This window comes from Emiliania huxleyi, assembly GCF_000372725.1.
Source record: "Emiliania huxleyi CCMP1516 unplaced genomic scaffold EMIHUscaffold_345, whole genome shotgun sequence".
NCBI lineage: Eukaryota > Haptophyta > Isochrysidales > Noelaerhabdaceae > Emiliania > Emiliania huxleyi.
In genome coordinates, this window is record NW_005199402.1 from 66,057 (window position 1) to 82,190 (window position 16,134).

The window sequence follows — 16,134 nt, forward strand, 5'->3', positions numbered from 1 at the left end:
CAGGCAGCTGTCAGGCTGTCACGTTAGGGCCTGACAGCGACGGGTCACCTCGCCTGTCAGGCTCTGCTGTCAGGCTGTCAGATACGTGCTGTCAGACTGTCAGAGAAAGTGCTGTCAGCGCTGTCAGGCTGTCGGGCACTGTCAGGCGCTGTCCGGGGTTTGCTGTCAGTCTGTCAGACCAGCGGGGCTCAGTGTGATTTGTCTCGTGTGAGCTGTGAGATATTACATGTTAACTAAAATAAACCCCCCGGTGAGAGATACACATTGGAAGAGGTCCGTGCGACCCGCCACGGTCGTAGTCTACGCCCAATGCTTTGAGCGGGCGAACGAGTCAACAACCCGATTCCGCCAGAGCCCAGACCCGACCGGCTGGCCGGCTGCGGCAGCGCGGCCTGTGAGGTTGTCAGCTGGCGCCGGCGCAATCCGGGGGCTGCTCGAAAAAGTGGCGGTGCAGCTCCTGCACCGCCTCGACGGCGCGCTCCTCGGGCACCACGATCGAGATGTTGACCTTGGACGCGCCCTGCGAGATCATCTGCACCGGGATGCCGAGCCGGTCCATCGCCGCGCAGACGGCGGAGACGACGGCGGACGAGCAGCCGACGTTCGCGATGAGGGTGACGATGGAGTGGCCGCCCGAGACGCGCACGTTGGCCACTTGCTCGAGGTCCGCCATCAGCCCGACGAGCGCCTCGGACCGCTCGACGCCTGCAGGAAGGCTCCGAGAGAGCTCCGAGAGAGCTCCGAGAGTCCTCGCTCCTCGGACCGCTCGGCGCCGGGCGACTGCTCGAGCGCGCTGATGGAGCGCCGCTCGAGGAGCTGGTTCTTGTTGAGGGTGAGCGAGACAGAGACCTCACTCGAGGCGATGACGTCGATCGAGATGCGCCAGCGGTCAAACGCGGCGAACACACGCGCGAGGAAGCCGTACGCGCCTGCGGAGAGGCGGCGAGAAGGCTCCGGGAAAGGCTCCGAGAAGGCTCGGGGAAAGGCGGGGAAAGAGCGCGCGAGGAAGCGCGGCGCGCGCCGAGCATGCGAGTCGACTCGATGTCGACCAGCTGAACACCTGCGAAGCACGTCGAGGACCCGTCCGGGAAGTGTCACAGGCAATGTTGACCTTGCTCCTCCCCGCGGAGCCGCGCGCCGTTCTTCGAGGTGATGGCCGAGACAAGGCGCGTCTCGGAGCAAGCCGACCCGTCGGCGCTGATCAGCGTCCCCTCCGCCGCCGGGTTGTACGAGTTTTTGACCTAGAGGCCGTGCCAAGGGCGCGTCCAGCGACCTGCCCTCCCGCCGGCCCGCAGAGCACCAGAGAGCTTGCTGCCCGGAACGGCACGCCGGCGCGGCGACACGGCTGCATCGCGAGCGGGTGCAGCACCTGTGCTCCGAAGTAGGCGAGCTCGGCCGCCTCGTCAAACGTGACTCGTGCGACGGGCGCCGCCGCAGGGCAGATGCGCGGGTCCGCCTGACAGTGGACGTGCCGTGGACGTGTCATGCACGCGTGCACGCTGCCGCCCGCAGTCGGCGCGGGTGTCTGCCGTCAGGATGCCGTCCACGTCCTTCCACACCTGAACCTCGTCGAAGCCGGCGGCGGCGCCGAGGAGCGAGGCGGTCAGGTCGGACCTGGTTGTAGCGGCGGCTGTGACGAGGTGCTCGCGAGGCGCGGGGCGGCGAGGGGGCCAGGCCCTCCCGAGGGCTCTATACCGGCCATGTCTCAGATATCTCGGACCCTCCTCTCCCGAGAGTCGTGACCCGTCCCTGCAGGTCCTTGCCTATGGAGGCGAAGTCCGCACGAGGGCTGTTCGGGACGTGACCCAGTGGCCCGCGAGCCGCCGGCCCCGAGGTTTGCCGATGAAGCCGGTGACGACTGGGACTGTCCCCTCCTCCATCACCGGCAGGAGGCTCGCCGCGATACCCTCCCACGACTGGTCGAGCGGAGTCGCCTCGCCAAACTCGTCGGTCGTCACGACGCCCACGTCCCACGCCTCGAGCTGCTGGGCTCGCACGCCCTGCCGCCGCAGCGTCGCTGCGACGACTCGACCACTCAACCGTTCGCCATACGAGACTACCAGGTCGCGCGTGCGCGGCGAGAGCTCACCCAGCAGCGCGACGCCCTCCAACGTCCGTTCGCACTTGTCGAGGAGCTCCACGACCTCGCTCGCATCGGTGCCGGAGATGCTGAGTGCGTCGAGCGTATCGACGTGGAGCGCACGGACGGTCGAGAGGTCGACCGTGCCCTCGTCGATCGCACGGTCCGCGGCGGCGAGAAGCCCGTTGGTCGTCTTCCCCATGGCGGAGCATACGAGGCAAGGCTGCACGCTGTGCTCGACCATCTGCGCCCGGACCAGAGACGCAACCTCCGCGATCCGCTCGGCGTCCCGCACGCTCGACCCGCCGAACTTCATCACCACTCGCGAAATGGGTGGCGGGACGAGCGCCCCGCGAGCGCGGGCGAGGAGGAGGAGGAGGAGCACCGTCCGAGACATCGTGGGGTTTTAGGTATATTGTGGGCAAATCAACATCGTGGGGTTTGGTCGCACGATGTGCGAGAAGCGCGGCAGTCATCAACCTCGGAAGCAATTTCTCGAATTTCTCGAATTTTCAATCTCTATTTGAGGGGAGAAAGAAGAAATCGATCGTATCTGACCCCAGTCTAGCCTCCACTGAACAGCCGTGATGATCAGGCCCTCGCTCGTGCGCGGCGCCGCCGCCGAGCCGTGTCGCCCGTGCCTGCGGAGACTGCTGCACGCGGGCGCGGCTTGGCGGCAGCGCCAGCAGCGCGACCCTTACGTGCGCGAGGCGGCGCGGCTCGGCTACCGCTCACGCGCGGCCTTCAAGCTGCTCGAGATGGACGCCAAGAAGCGGCTGCTGCGAGAGGGCGGCGTGGCGCTGGACCTCGGCGCGGCGCCGGGCTCGTGGACGCAGGTGGTGCTGCGGCATCGCATGGCGGTCGTGGCACTCGACGAGCTGCCGATGGAGCCGCTCGAGGGCTGCACGGTCGTGCGCGGCTCGGTCGGGTGCTCCGCGGCGCAGGCTGCTGTGCTCGGCCGGCTCGGAGGCTTGCCCGTCGACCTCGTCCTCTCCGACATCTCGCCAGCGCGCTCGGGCCTTCTGTTTTGCGACCACGCGAGGCTAGTCTCGATCCTGGTCGACGTGTTGGCGCTCGCGCGCCGCGTGCTGCGGCCGGGCGGCGCCGTGCTCGCCAAGGCGCTGCAGGGGGCGGACCACCACGCGCTGGTCAAGGCGGCGCGGCGCTTCGGCAAGGTGTCGACGCTCAAGCCCAAGGCCTCGCGCCGCGAGTCGGCCGAGGTCTACCTGTGCGTTCGCGATTTTGACCCCGGGCGGTTCGACGAGGCGCTGGACGACTTGAGAGACCTCGCCGCGTGAGATGTGAGTCGCTTTGGATGGCACCGCAAGTTGCATTTCACTTTTGGCCCTCTCGCAGTCAGGGTTCGGGCTCCTTGCCGTCTAGGGGGTCTGTATGTCCCGCCTATAGGTAGGTAGGAGGTATAGGTAGGTCTTGGGCGGGCAGTGCTTTTGCTTGCGCTCCCCGATGGAGACATGTAGCATGACCATCCCATGGACCACACTCACCATGTGCATGCACATGTGCATGCACATGTGCATGTGCATGTGCATGTTGTTGTGCATGTCTTTGTTATACCCTCCGAATGGGGCACAAGAAAGAGGCTCCACGGGGTCTGTGATCAAGGAGACTCTCACGCCCCCCCCCCTTTGGGAGGTTCCCCGGAGGGAGGTTCGTGTCATGAGAGAAGATACACCCCTCCGTGTATCTAGACGGGCGGAAGATACACTGAAGATACACTTATGCGGAGATACACGGCCCAGCCCAAACGAAGAGGTGTATCTTCATACGAAGATACACCGCGGCCCAAACGAAGAGGTGTATCTTGACGGAGCGCGTTCATAGTGAAGATACACGTGTGCGTTTATGTGAAGATACACGTAAGCGGGAGCGGCAGTTGCTCATGCCGCTGGAGGGGCTCGGCCCGCCCTTTGAGGGCCCCAATGGCATCATGTTCCGCGCCGGCTTCTGGAAGGGCAAGCCCGTGGTTCTCCGCATGTCGTCCGCGTCCAGCACCGGCTACGAGAACGTGTTCCAGCAGGGCGGCAGCAAGAAGCGCAACCGTCCCTTTGTCGCCAAGTTCAAGCGGGTCGGCGAGAAGACTCAGCGCCACCTGCCCGACTCGAACAGCGCGACAGCCGAGGAGGCGGCCGCCAAGCTGGCCTACCACCACGAGTACGGGTCGGAGCTGCCGCCGCCTGCAGCTCGCCAGCCTCGCCGCTCCCCGGAGGTGCGCTCCTGAGCCCGCACCCATCCTGGCTGCGCTCAGTCCTCCTTCCCTGGGCTGTAGGAGATGGCGGCAGAGCGGGCGGTCAAGGAGGCGCGCAAGCAGGCCAGGCGGCCGCAGAGGCCGCCGCTCACGCCCGCGCCGGCGCAGCCTCCACAGTCTCCTCTCACGGGTCCCGGCGTGCCGTGTGTGCCGGTAATCCCTCTCCCCATGGGCTACCACCCCCTCCCCTCGGAGCCAGTCATCCCTGTGGGCCCTGTGGGTGAGCCCCAGCCAGGCCAGTGCCAGCACTCGTGGGACCCAGCCACCTGCGCCCTCTGCAACTGGTCCTGGGGCGCCCGGCGCTGAGATACACTCAAGATACACTCGAAGATACACTTCGTAGATACACCGGAGGAATGTTATAAAGTGTATCTTTGAAAATGTATAGTCAAGTGTATCTTTGGCTATCACTCGAACTTTGGACAAGGGAATCGCCAGAAGAGGGGGGCGTGAGAGTCCTTGGTCTGTGTACGGTCTGTGCTGCTGTCGGGCTGTGAGTCAGAGCGCTGCTGTGTCAGGCCACTGTGGGCTGTCGGGCTGTCGGGCAGCTGCCAGGCTGTCACGTTAGGGCCTGACAGCGACGGAGCACACCTCGCCTGTCAGACTCTGCTGTCAGGCTGTCAGATACGTGCTGTCAGGCTGTCGGAGAAAGTGCTGTCAGCGCTGTCAGGCTGTCGGGCACTGTCAGGCGCTGTCCAGGGCGCAGGCAGGGGTTGCTGTCAGGCTGTCAGACCAGGGCTCAGCGATACCAGTGCGCAGTCAGTCCGCAAGTGTGCACGATGCACGTCCCACGTCGTGCTGAGCGTTGAGGCTCATGTTGAGGGCTTCAAGAGACACACATAGTTACTCGATTCAGGCATTCACTATTCCTCTCTCTCTCACACACATTGGCACATAAACGCAGAACCCCGGGCCGCCCCTCTCTCGCATTCACGCTGTCCGACCCTCCACTCACATTCACCCCTTAGCGATCTCACATGATAGGTAGATGGGGCCCCGTCCGGATGCCCCGTGACGGCTCCAGATAGGTACAGGTCCTCCGACCGCTCGCAGTTTGTCGACCGCGCGCCCGCCGAGCCCGCCGAGGAGTCGCCGCTCCCGTCCATCGAGGAGGTGAATAAGACACCGCCAGGCATGGAGTCGGGCTCGCTCGAGGCGGAGCGGGTCAAGCGGCAGAGGCTCTCGGAGCTGGCGTCGAAGATGCAAGCGCGCTTGGCAGCCCCCCTCGACCCCGCGCAGGTGCCGGGGCTCATGGCCCCTCGGGAGGCGCCTCTCAAGAAGCGCCAGCGAGACAACTCGCGCGTCGATATGTCCGAGGGCGGCTCGGCGACGCTGCGCCAGCTGCACCAGAAGCGGCAGGCAACGCTTGCGGAGAGGGAGGCAGAGCGGGCGCGCATCGACGCGAAGCATGCGGCAGCTGCAGACAAGAAGGCGGCGGCGGTGGCGGCGGCAGAGAAATTGAAGGCGGCGTTCGAGCTGTGCGCGCAGGGCTGCCAGTGCGGCGGGGTACCGTGCCCGATGGCGAAGATGAAGCTCTGCCCGGTGTGCGGCGACATCAAGACGCAGTTTTGCCGCAAAAAGGCTTGCACGGGCGCAGCAGCACCTCTGCTGCTCATGGGGCCGCCGGACGAGGCCACGCCGCTGGCTCTGCCCGCGCCTCCGGCGGCGCTCCCACTCCCTCCACTCCCTGTGGTCACTGCTGAGGCCCTCTGAGGGGCTCAGCAACGTGTTTGAGCCCATCTAGAGCGCTCAGAGTGGGGCATCACCGTGCGTCTGGAAACCTAAGCTCCAGTCAGCAGGCCCGTTGTGGGGAGGTGGAGAGAGCGCATTGTGTGCATGTCTAGCTGCCATTGTAAGACTTGCGCGGCGTGCACATTGTATGTCCCGTGCTGCATACCGATTTTGGGCTGTGGAGGCGGCCGCAGGGTGTGGTAGTAACGCTTGGACTGAACGCGTTGTGAAACCAAAGCACGGACCTGTAGGCAAGGATCTCCTAGCGGGTCAAGAGTCCCGAACCCACAGGCGAAGCGTGGCCGGTCGATCTCGCCTCCCGCCTCTCGCATCCGCCGCCCACACATGCTCACGGCTCGCTCCGCGTCGCGCGGCCTCGTCCTTGTCACGCTTCTGGCGTCGACACGGGCACAGACCCGCCGGTACTCTGGCAGAGGCGGCGGCGGCGGCGGCGGCGGCGCTCCCTATCGCCGCCGTGCTGCGGGTGGCCCAACGCGGCCGGCGACGCCCCGCAGCCGCGACGATCGCGGCGGGCGTGCGGTGTCGTACCGCCGCGAGGCGGCGGCCGGCTACGACGAGTGGGCCGAGGTGGACGACGGCGCCGCAGTCGTCGGCGACGGCGGCGAGTATGATGGCGGCGAGTACCTCTATGGCGTTTCGTCGGTGCTGTGCGCTCTGCAGACGGGCCGTCGCAGCGCCACGCGACTGTTGCTGCAGGACTCGATGGTGCTGGCCAAGCGCAAGGACGCCGCCCTCGTCCGCACCGCCGAGCGGCTCGCGGCGGAGGGCGGCCTCCCGGTGAGCCGCGTCGACAAGCACTCGCTCAACCTGCTGACGAGGGACCGGCCGCACCAGGGAGTGGTGCTGCAGGCGGAGGCGCTGGGCTTCGAGCCGATGCCGCTGCTGCCGCCGCCGCCCTCCGAGGGGGCTCGCGCCGTCTGGCTCGCCCTCGACGAAGTGAGCGACCCGCAGAACCTCGGCTCGCTCCTCCGGTCCGCCCTCTTCCTCGGCGCGGCCGGAGTGCTCGTCTCGGAGAAGAACTCGGCGCCGCTCACGCCGGCGGTCTCGCGCGCGTCGGCCGGCGCGATGGAGCTGCTGCGCGTCCACTCGAGCCGCAACCTCGTCCGCACCCTCGCCGCCGCGCGCGAGGCTGGCTGGCTGGTCGCCGGAGCCGCGCTCGAGGAGTCGACGCTGCCGTCGCAGCTGGACAGGGAGAGGCACACGGTGCTGGTGCTCGGCTCGGAGGGGCGCGGCCTGCGCACGAGCGTGCTCCGCGAGTGCGACGCCGTCGTGCGCGTGCCGCGCGGCGAGGCGACGGCCGCGGCGGCGGTGCCGGCCGAGCAGCTGGCGCTGGTCGACTCGCTCAACGTCGGCGTGGCGGGGGGCGTGCTGCTGCACGAGCTGCTGCACGGGGGTGGCGGCTGATCGGGGCGAGGCGGGGCGCGTGTCGGCGGCGGCGGCTTTTGTTGCGGCCGCGGGCCTGTTTGCGCACTGCACTACACCCGGCACTGCCACAGCTGTTCCGCACACGCCACACCACCTAGCACACCAACCCGCGACCAACCACACTCAGGCTCTGTCAACGCGGCTCACGCGGGTTTCAGAGTGGAACGCCATTTCGCAACAGCGACAAAAAGAAACACTGTTTCTGTCAGGAGGGGTCAAGGACGGTCTTGTGGGAAGGGGGGGGGGCTCCGCGGGCGGCAGGATTCACCCCCACAGACAGGGTCCCAGGGATTCCTCTCTCAACTCTCGTATAGGACAGGTTGCACCCGGCAACGGTTGCGGGTTGGGTAGTAGGGGTAGAGGGTTGCCCAAACCTTAGACCTGCTCGCAGGCGAGCGCTGAACTAAGCCCCCGGAAGGAGACGGGCTCTCAAACTACAGGTGGGTGCCGCGCACGGTCGATGACACTCGCAGTTGCAGCGTGGGATGCTCCTGCGGCTCAGCGATGATGTGCCCCCAATCGACGTGTGCGGATGGATTCGGGGGCGGCCGAGGGTTAGTGCGCAAGTGCTCCAACCGCTGCTCGGTGGCGCGCAGGTGCACGCCGAGATTTTCGATGGAGGCCGCGGTGATGCCTTGCTGCCGCCGCCCGTCGGCGTCGAGCTCCTCCCACGCCTCCAGCCGTGCGCGCTCCTGCTCGAGGAATGCCTGAAGGTGCGCCGGCTCGTCGGCCTCCTCGTGCACGTCGCGGTGGTGATCGTCCATCTGTGCGACACTGACCGGCTGTGCGGCGGCAGCAGCCACCCAGCCGAGCGCCATGCCCCACGCAAAGACATGGCCGTCGCCGTCCACCGCAAGCGCGTGCGCACCGCAGCTGCCCGTGCCAGGGGCACTTGGAAGCCAGAGGCCGCGGCCAGCGGCGACGACGTGGATAGAGTGGGCCGTCAGCGAATCGAACTGCGTTGGCTGAGAAGGCGGAGGATCCTGGCCGGGTGCAGCAGCCGTGCCAAAGGTGTACACGGAGCCGTCTGCCGTTGCCACCAGGCTCTGGCCGAGTCCGTGGCCTTCCGGTCCGCCTGCTGAGATGCTGATGACCCTCCGGCCGTCGAGAGAGCCACCGATGCGCCGCGCGATCGCGAAGTCACGCGGCGCGAAGCCGTAGCTCAGGCCAGGGTCGTCGTTGGGTGTGGCACCCAAGCCGAGGCGACCGACTCCCCACAGCAAGCTGCCATCCGCGCCCATCGGGCAGGTGACCCCAAACGACCAGCAGGTGCCGTCTGCGCAGAGCACGAGCGAGTGGTCCTGCCCCGCGGAACAAGCCGAGGCCACCTGCTGTCCGCTGAGGCCCTGCACAAGACCCACGCCGCTCAGCTCCTCGTAGCGCTGTGGCGACGGAATGCCGTCCTCGTACACGTCTTCCTCGATGAAGCCACGCCCAAGGCGGGCGTCCGGGTAGCCAAACGACCACAGGTCGCCATCGGCGCCGATGACGAGGCTATGCTTCTGGCCCGCAGAGACGCCCCGCCCGCGAACTCCCGCGGCCACAAGAGCCTCGATGCGTTTTGGGAGGGCCTGCCGCTCGCACGTCGCACCGTGACCAAGCCATGGGGCTCCCTGGCGGCGCTGCCAGCCGTGCAGGAGGACGCCACCGCACGAGTGCACCTCTCCGTTGAGGAGCAGGATCAGGCTCGAGGTGCCGCCAGCCGCAACGGCGGTGGCACGCACGTCAGCAAGCGCTTCGATGCGGCGTGGCGTGTACACCGCTTGGTGGGGCGCGGTCTCACCAGGGGCGAACGCACCCATTCCGTGCCTGCCCTGCAGTGGGCTCAGCCACGAGCAGAGGAAGCGAGCGAGAGTGGCGTCCGCCAGTTCGCCCGCCAGCATCTCAAGCCGCTCCTCATAGGACAGGTGCGCCTCTGCAACGCGGGCCTTCAGCTCGTTCGAGCATCTCGCTTCGTACAGGGCATGCGCCGCTCCTTCGTCGAGTGAGCCGTGGCCGAGCTGGCCTGCAAGTCGCTGCCGCAAGAAAAGACCTCGCCCGATTCCGCCAACGCGAGCGTGTGCCCCTCTCCCACGCTCACGCTCACGAACCGTACGGTGCAACCGGGCACAAGCGTCGGGCCGGGCATGATGACCACGTTATTACCCTGACCGAGCGGGGGACCTGCGCTCGCGGCCCATGATCACGTCGTCGCCCACCTCCACGCCGCAGGTCAACAACCTGCCGTCCGCGCGCACAAACGCATTGTGCGTGGCGCCTGCAGAGATGGGCTGGTGAACACAGTACCAATCGAACCATTCGTACCACAGAAGGAACTGCGTCCAGCTCGATGGGGGCGCGGCGGCGTAGGCAGCACGCACGGTCGGGTTTCGCGCGAGCAATGCCTGCTCCACTGCAGACGAGGCTTGCCCAGGTGCCGGGCAATGGAAGCAACCCGCAGCACAGTCCACTGCAGCCACGTCCACGACGGCGAGCCGTCGCACGATCTGCGTCAACAGGTCGGCAGGGAGCGACGCGAGAGACACCGTCTCCATCGGTGGGTCTCCCTACGCCAGGCCCGGGAGGGCATGTAGTTTTTTTTGATAAAGACTTCTTTTTTTCCGAACCAAATGACGCCAAACACACGATCTTTTTTTCTCCCTCTGGCAGGTACTTTTTCTCTCTCTCTCGCATGTAGCACCCGAAAGGCGGACAGCGGCTGCAGTATAGACTGGTTCCACATTGATTTAGCCCTCCGTCCGAGCTCGGCCACACGCGGACGTATATGAGCGCGTCGCGCTCCGCGCGCGGCCTCAGTGAGGTTGTTGGGCTGGCTCCCACGAAGAGGAAGGGCCAGCCCTGTGTCTGCGACAAAGCTGCGTTCACCGACTGCCCAGGCCACACAGCCAGCGGGTTGAACGGGCAGCGAGCGGCGAAGCTGCCGACCCTTCGAACGAAGGCGGAGAGGCTGCTGCGCAGGCTGCGACCAAATGATAGCGCCGACCAGATCGAGGCGATCTTGGCTCGCAAGAAGCGCGCAGCCGTACACGTCGGCTACCATTGGTCCGAACTGGATGATGCGGAACTGCTCAGAAACGGCGTGGCGAGCCGCCACAGCCCGACAGCGCTTCCCTTTCGGCTCAACCCGGGCTGGAAGGACCTTCCTTCCCAGACGGCGCAGACGGCGGCGCCGAAGCGGCAAGGTGCGGCCCTGCGGCCAGGTCAAGAGGTCGGATGGCTACGCCCCAACGGGCAGACTGCTCTTGGCGTCGTGCAGTCGGGCCCGCATCTACGCAAGACGCAGGGCACGGCACTTCGCTTCACTGTCGACGTCGAGACGTACGTTGTGAAGCTGAACGACGTGGGGAGGGACAAGCTCGAGACGGTGGATGTGTGCTCGTCAAAGCTGATCGTGTTTGGAGATGCTACGCGCAAGCCTCCCGCACCGTCCCCTCGCCCGCCCGGGCAACAAGGCGGCACGACGCGGCCTCGGGCCTCTCCAGCCGTGCGAGGCCCCGGGCCGAGCGACACGCCCCCGACGTCCGGCGCAGCGCCACGGTCGCGCCGTCTGCGCCCCGAGGCGGGTGCATTGTCTTCGCCCATTCGCCCGCCGCCGGCTCTTCCTGCAGCAGAACCACCTGCGCCGCCCTGCCCGACGCTGTCATCCCAAACCGAGCTGCCGCCACCAGCGACTGCGGCGGCGCCATCGCCGACGCCGCCGCCGCCGCCGCCGCTCCCGCCACCGCCGCCGCCGCCGCCGCCGCCGCCGTCACGAGGCGCAGAAGAGTGCGCCGTCCAGCCGGTGCGAAGGTCACGGCGACACTCGGCTACTCGGCCGGCGCCGCCGGCGCCGGCGCCGCCGCCCAACTCTGTGGACCCGCAGGCGCCGTCGTCAGGCGAGGCTGCCGCCGCTGTGGGGGGCGGCGACGGAAGCAGCACGAGTGCCAATAGCGGCTGCGCCGATCGCGGGGCTGCGACCACTTGCGACCCGAGTGCGAGCGCGAGTGGCGGTGGTGGCAGCGACGCCGCCGCCGCCGCTGTGGGCGCCGGCAGTGCTGCTGGAGGCGATGCGCAGGCAGACGGCACCTCGGACGCGGCAGCCTCGCGGGAGGATCTCATGCGAGAGCTCGTCGCCGCTCACGCTCGCTTGGAGGAGGAGAGGCAGGCGAGAGGGGACTTGGAGCGCAAAGTGGAGGAGCTCCAGCTTGCCGTGGAGCGGTCGCACTGCACGCTGTCTCTAGATGCCTTCAAGCTTGACCCACAGCTGCGAGCTCGCTTTGCCCGGGACGCGTGGTTTAATTCCGGCGTTTTTCATAATTCTCACCCTACTATACTACAAGTACCGCACACGGCACACGATTGCACCGCGGTCTCCATTCCTTCCGGTCACACAAGTTAGCAACAGTTCCCCACTAGAATGAGCTGTGGTTGCATGCGTGCGTCCCTTCCTTTACGCTTTAGGAGGAGTGTGAAGAGATCCCTAGAAGCGTTTCTAAGTCTTAAGCGCCAGATGGTGCGGTGGCAGCTCTGTTTGGCTCCTCTCGCCCGCAGGGCCGGGGCACTGGCCACGGCCTCGCCGACCACTACCCACTAGAAGGCGGCCCACCCACCACGCGCACTACGTTTTTGGGCGAAGTGGCGAAAAAACAAACGCCGAGCGGAAACGGGACATCACTTGGGGGAATGTGTTTTCTTTGTGCGGGGAGAAGCACTTAGGCCTTACCTTACCTCACTGCCCGGCGCCCACGCCTCGAATCTCGGCCATCTCGTACATGGCGCCCTGGAGCGCGTCCTACTCCGACTCGAACTCCGACGGGAACTGGGGATCAGGACGGGCCCAGAATGGGAGAGGGGGGGGGGGGGGGTTGCCCATCAGGACGGTCACTAGACCGGTGTCCTTGCCCATCAGGTCGGTCACGCTCACCTGGTTCTGAAGGAGGCGCGACGCGAGGTCAGGATGGTGAGACAGGGCGGCCATGTGACATGCACAACAACAACATGTACATGTATGCACGGGGAGAGCGGAGGGTCCGATGCGCTAGATGAATCGAGCTTTCGACTGAGACCGGCGGGCGGGGACACGAATGGGAGAGCTGGTCGTTTCCGCAGGCGAAAGGTTCCTCCCTCTTTGCGGGATGTCTCTGGGCCCGAGAGCGATGCGCCATGTGTGTGTCCGCCTATTTTCGAAAATATCTAGAAATAAAAAGAAAAGCATTGACAAATCGCGCCCCCAAGCCGGCGCCTCTCAGGCGACTGATGCCGCCACCACACAGGGATTTTCACCCACCCTTGGGCGTCTGCCTCTTCCTATCTCTCTTCGCAGTCCCTCCAGAAAGAAAGAAAGAAAACAGACAAGCCAAGGGCAGTCCCTCCATTCTCGCTTCACGTTCGAGTACTTGGAGCACTTGGAGTGCAGTCATTAGCCTCACATCCAGGGCCGGGGAGCTAAGAAGCGCACCCAGCGTGCCGTGAAATCTTTTTCTGTGGCTAACCTTGATATTTCCATGTTGGTGAGCTCGGGCCGACGCGTCCTCTCCGTCACGCGTGCCCGGCTCCTCTCGACCGTCGCCGTCGCGTCGATGGAGGATGGCTCCCTGCGGGCGCACGTCTCGCGCCGTGGCCGCGAAGCCCCGGCGCTGCTGCCCCGCTACTTGTCGGATGCACGCGGCGTCGAGACCTTCGACGCGGTGTCGCGGCCCGACGGTGTGCTCCAGCTGTCTGTCGCGGAGAACCAGATGATATCGGACTGGCTCGTGCCACGGATCCGGTCGATCGCTGCCTCTCCCGCCTCGGACGCGCACGGCGGCGGCGCTGGGCTCTTTGAGCAGGCCGACATCTTCTACCAGCAGACGCACGGCACGCCGCAGTGCCGTGCGGCGGTCGCGGCGCACATGGAACGGGTGCTCTGCGGCGGCTCGTACCCGATCGACCCGGACAAGCTCGTCGTCGGCGCGGGCTGCAACGCGGTCCTCGAGAATTTGCTGTTTGCGCTCGCAGACGCGGGCGAGGGCGTCCTCGTGCCTCGGCCGTACTACGCGGCGTTCGAGTTCGACCTGCGGGCGCGCGCCGCACTTGAGGTGCTCCCCGTCGCGATCCGGCGCGGCGGCTTCGAGGCTTCGGGCTACTACCCCACCGCAGACGCGCTCGAGGCTCGCTGCGCCTGCCGTGCCAGATCTCGGCCAGATCTCGGCCAGATCTCGGCCAGATCTCGGCCAGATCTCGGCCGCACCTCGGCCGCACCTCGGCCGCACCTCGACTGCACACACCTAGGCGGCCTACGCGTCGGCGCTGTCTCGCGGCATCGCCCCCCGCGTGCTTCTGCTCTCATCGCCGAACAACCCTCTCGGCTTCTGCTACCCGGAAGAGGCTCCGGGGGCCGGGAGGGGGAGAGTCTGCACTCCTCTCGCCTCGCATGACTGGTCCTCCTTCCCTTTGCTAGGTCCTCGCCGAGTGCTGGGACTGGGCAGAGTCCAAGGAGAGCCCTCTGTCCCCGGCCGAGATGCAGCCGAGATGCGCCCCGAGATGCAGCCGTGATGTGCGGCCGAGAGGCAGCCGAGAGGCAGCCGGGAGATGGCCGAGATGCAGCCGAGGTGCAGCCGAGGTGCGGCCGAGATGCGGCCCGAGGTGCGGCCGAGGTGCAGCCGAGGTGCAGCCGAGGTGCAGCCGAGGTCGTAGGAGAATTTGCACGTCATCTCGGACGAGATCTACGCCCGCTCCGTCTACCGCACACCAGCCGACGGGCAGCCGCCTTGGACATCGCTCGCCACGGTGGGTTGGGCGGCGGGCGAGGGCGAGGGCGAGGCGGGTGCAGGATGAGGCCCTCCGCGTGTGAGTGAGTCAGGTGGCGGCGAGGCGAGGCCGGCAGCTCGGCCCGTCGGCCCACCTCGTCTGGGCTCTCTCCAAGGACCCCCCCCCCCCCCTCCCCCCTCTCGTTTCCCCTGCACGGCCCCTAGGCTTGACCTCGCTCTCTCGTTGGCTCTCTGGCTCTTGTCCCCGACATCCCGACACCTGGCCCTGACCTCCACCCCCCACCCCTCACCCCCCACCCCTCACCCCCCACCCCTCACCCCTCGCCCCTCACCCCCCACCCCTCACCCCTCACCCCCCACCCCTCACCCACCACCCCTCGCCCCTCACCCCCCACCCCTCACCCCCCACCCCTCACCCCCCACCCCTCGCCCCTCACCCCTCACCCCCCACCCCTCGCCCCTCACCCCCCACCCCTCACCCACCACCCCTCGCCCCTCGCCCCCTACCCACCACCCCTCACCCCCTACCCCTCACCCCCTACCCCTCGTGCGTGCCTTTCTCCCAGGACTTCGCTCTCTCGGGCCTCCGCGTCGGCGCCCTCTACACCGAGACCGAGCTCACGCTGACCGGCAGTCCCCTCGAGACCTCGAGACCTCGAGACCTCGAGACCACTTCCTCACGTGTCACCCTCTACACTGAGAGAACGAGGCGATCCGCATCGCATCACTCTTATTCTGTCACACCATCGCAGGCGCTCTCTACACCGAGAACGAGGCGATCCGCACGCCGCTGCAGAAGCTCAACGACCTCTGCCAGGCGAGAGGCGGCCGAGATGCGGCCGAGATGCGGCCGAGATGCGGCCGAGATGCGGCCGAGATGCGGCCGAGATGCGGCCGAGATCGAGACGAAGATGTTCTCGACGCCCGGGAGAGGGATCGGCCGCCCAGCAAACTTTTACCCACGCGCAAGGCTCGCCCCAACACCTCCGCGCGTTGACCTCCCCCCCCCCCTCCCCCCCCTCCCCCCCTCCTTCTCCCCTCCCCCTCCTTGCAGGTTGGCTCACCGACTCAGGCAGCCGCCTCACGCCTCCTCCTCTCCCCGCCCCTTCCGACCCCTATCCCTGACCCCCCCACCCCACCCCCCACCCCCCCCCTCGGCCCGCCCGCCCGCACCCCCCTGACACCTCTACCCCTCTTGACGCCCTTACCCCTCTTGACGCCCTTACCCCTCTTGACGCCCGCCCCCCTCCGCAGGCCATCGTCTCGCGCCTCCTCACCGACCAACTCGACGCTGCCACGCCACGCAAGCTCTGGTGCGCCGGCCACGGGAGAGGAGGGAGAGGAGGGGAGACGGGCGGCGGCCCCCACCTCGGAAGCCTCTCGGAGCCTTCTCTCTCGGAGCCTTCTCGCAGGTGCGCCGCCATGGAGGAGGCCAACGCAGCGCGTCTCCGCTCGAGGTGCTCTTCGCTGCGGGCCTTTGGAGGAGGGGTGGCGAGGTGGTACTCACTGCCCCCTGCCTCTTCGGAGGAAGGTACGACCGCCTCACCGCCGTCCTCGACCAGGGCGGCCTCCGCTATCTCGACGCCGGGGCGGGCCTCTTTCTGTGGATCGACTTGAGGCGCGCCCGCACACCACACTGCACCGCACACCGCACTGCACCGCCCGACCCTCCCTCGCCACTCGCACCACCCGCGCCCCGCCCCTCCCGCCGCCCCTCGCCGCACCGCCGCCCCCCGCCCCTCGCCGCCCATTGACACTGCCCGCCGCACCGCCTCCCCCCGCCGCACCGCCGCCCCCGCCCCCCCGCCGCCCCCCGTAGCACCGCCTCCCCCCGCCGCACCGCCGCCCCCGCCCCCCCCGCCGAAACGCCGCCCTCCCGCCGC

The 16,134-nt window shown here is 67.3% G+C and overlaps 4 protein-coding genes across 4 annotated transcripts in view; 3 read left to right on the forward strand and 1 right to left on the reverse strand.

The window, feature by feature from the left end:
- Positions 1–403: 403 nt before the first annotated feature.
- EMIHUDRAFT_75153 (hypothetical protein) lies at positions 404–2,477 on the reverse strand (the record flags this gene model as incomplete). The annotated part of the gene is made up of 7 exons (XM_005773120.1): positions 404–716; positions 782–929; positions 1,112–1,241; positions 1,301–1,456; positions 1,491–1,614; positions 1,721–1,749; positions 1,806–2,477. 7 exons carry the CDS (start codon positions 2,475–2,477, stop codon positions 404–406), a joined length of 1,572 nt encoding a protein of 523 aa, XP_005773177.1.
- A 274-nt stretch (positions 2,478–2,751) lies between these two features.
- On the forward strand, positions 2,752–3,324 carry EMIHUDRAFT_45051 (hypothetical protein; the record flags this gene model as incomplete). The annotated part of the gene is made up of 1 exon (XM_005773121.1): positions 2,752–3,324. A coding segment is annotated over one exon (573 nt), but the record flags the coding sequence as incomplete, so codon positions are not given.
- Positions 3,325–4,370: 1,046 nt separating this feature from the next.
- Positions 4,371–7,502, forward strand: EMIHUDRAFT_75177 (hypothetical protein; the record flags this gene model as incomplete). The annotated part of the gene is made up of 2 exons (XM_005773122.1): positions 4,371–4,484; positions 6,705–7,502. 2 exons carry the CDS (start codon positions 4,371–4,373, stop codon positions 7,500–7,502), a joined length of 912 nt encoding a protein of 303 aa, XP_005773179.1.
- A 5,504-nt stretch (positions 7,503–13,006) lies between these two features.
- EMIHUDRAFT_469924 (hypothetical protein) overlaps positions 13,007–16,134 on the forward strand; it is a gene marked incomplete at its 5' end in the record, with an annotated part of 4,112 nt that continues 984 nt past the window's right edge. Inside the window, 4 exons of the mRNA XM_005773123.1 lie at positions 13,007–13,513; positions 15,506–15,564; positions 15,664–15,708; positions 15,783–15,869. Coding sequence (XP_005773180.1) covers positions 13,007–13,513; positions 15,506–15,564; positions 15,664–15,708; positions 15,783–15,869 — 698 coding nt within the window. The remainder of the gene's footprint in view (positions 13,514–15,505; positions 15,565–15,663; positions 15,709–15,782; positions 15,870–16,134) is intronic.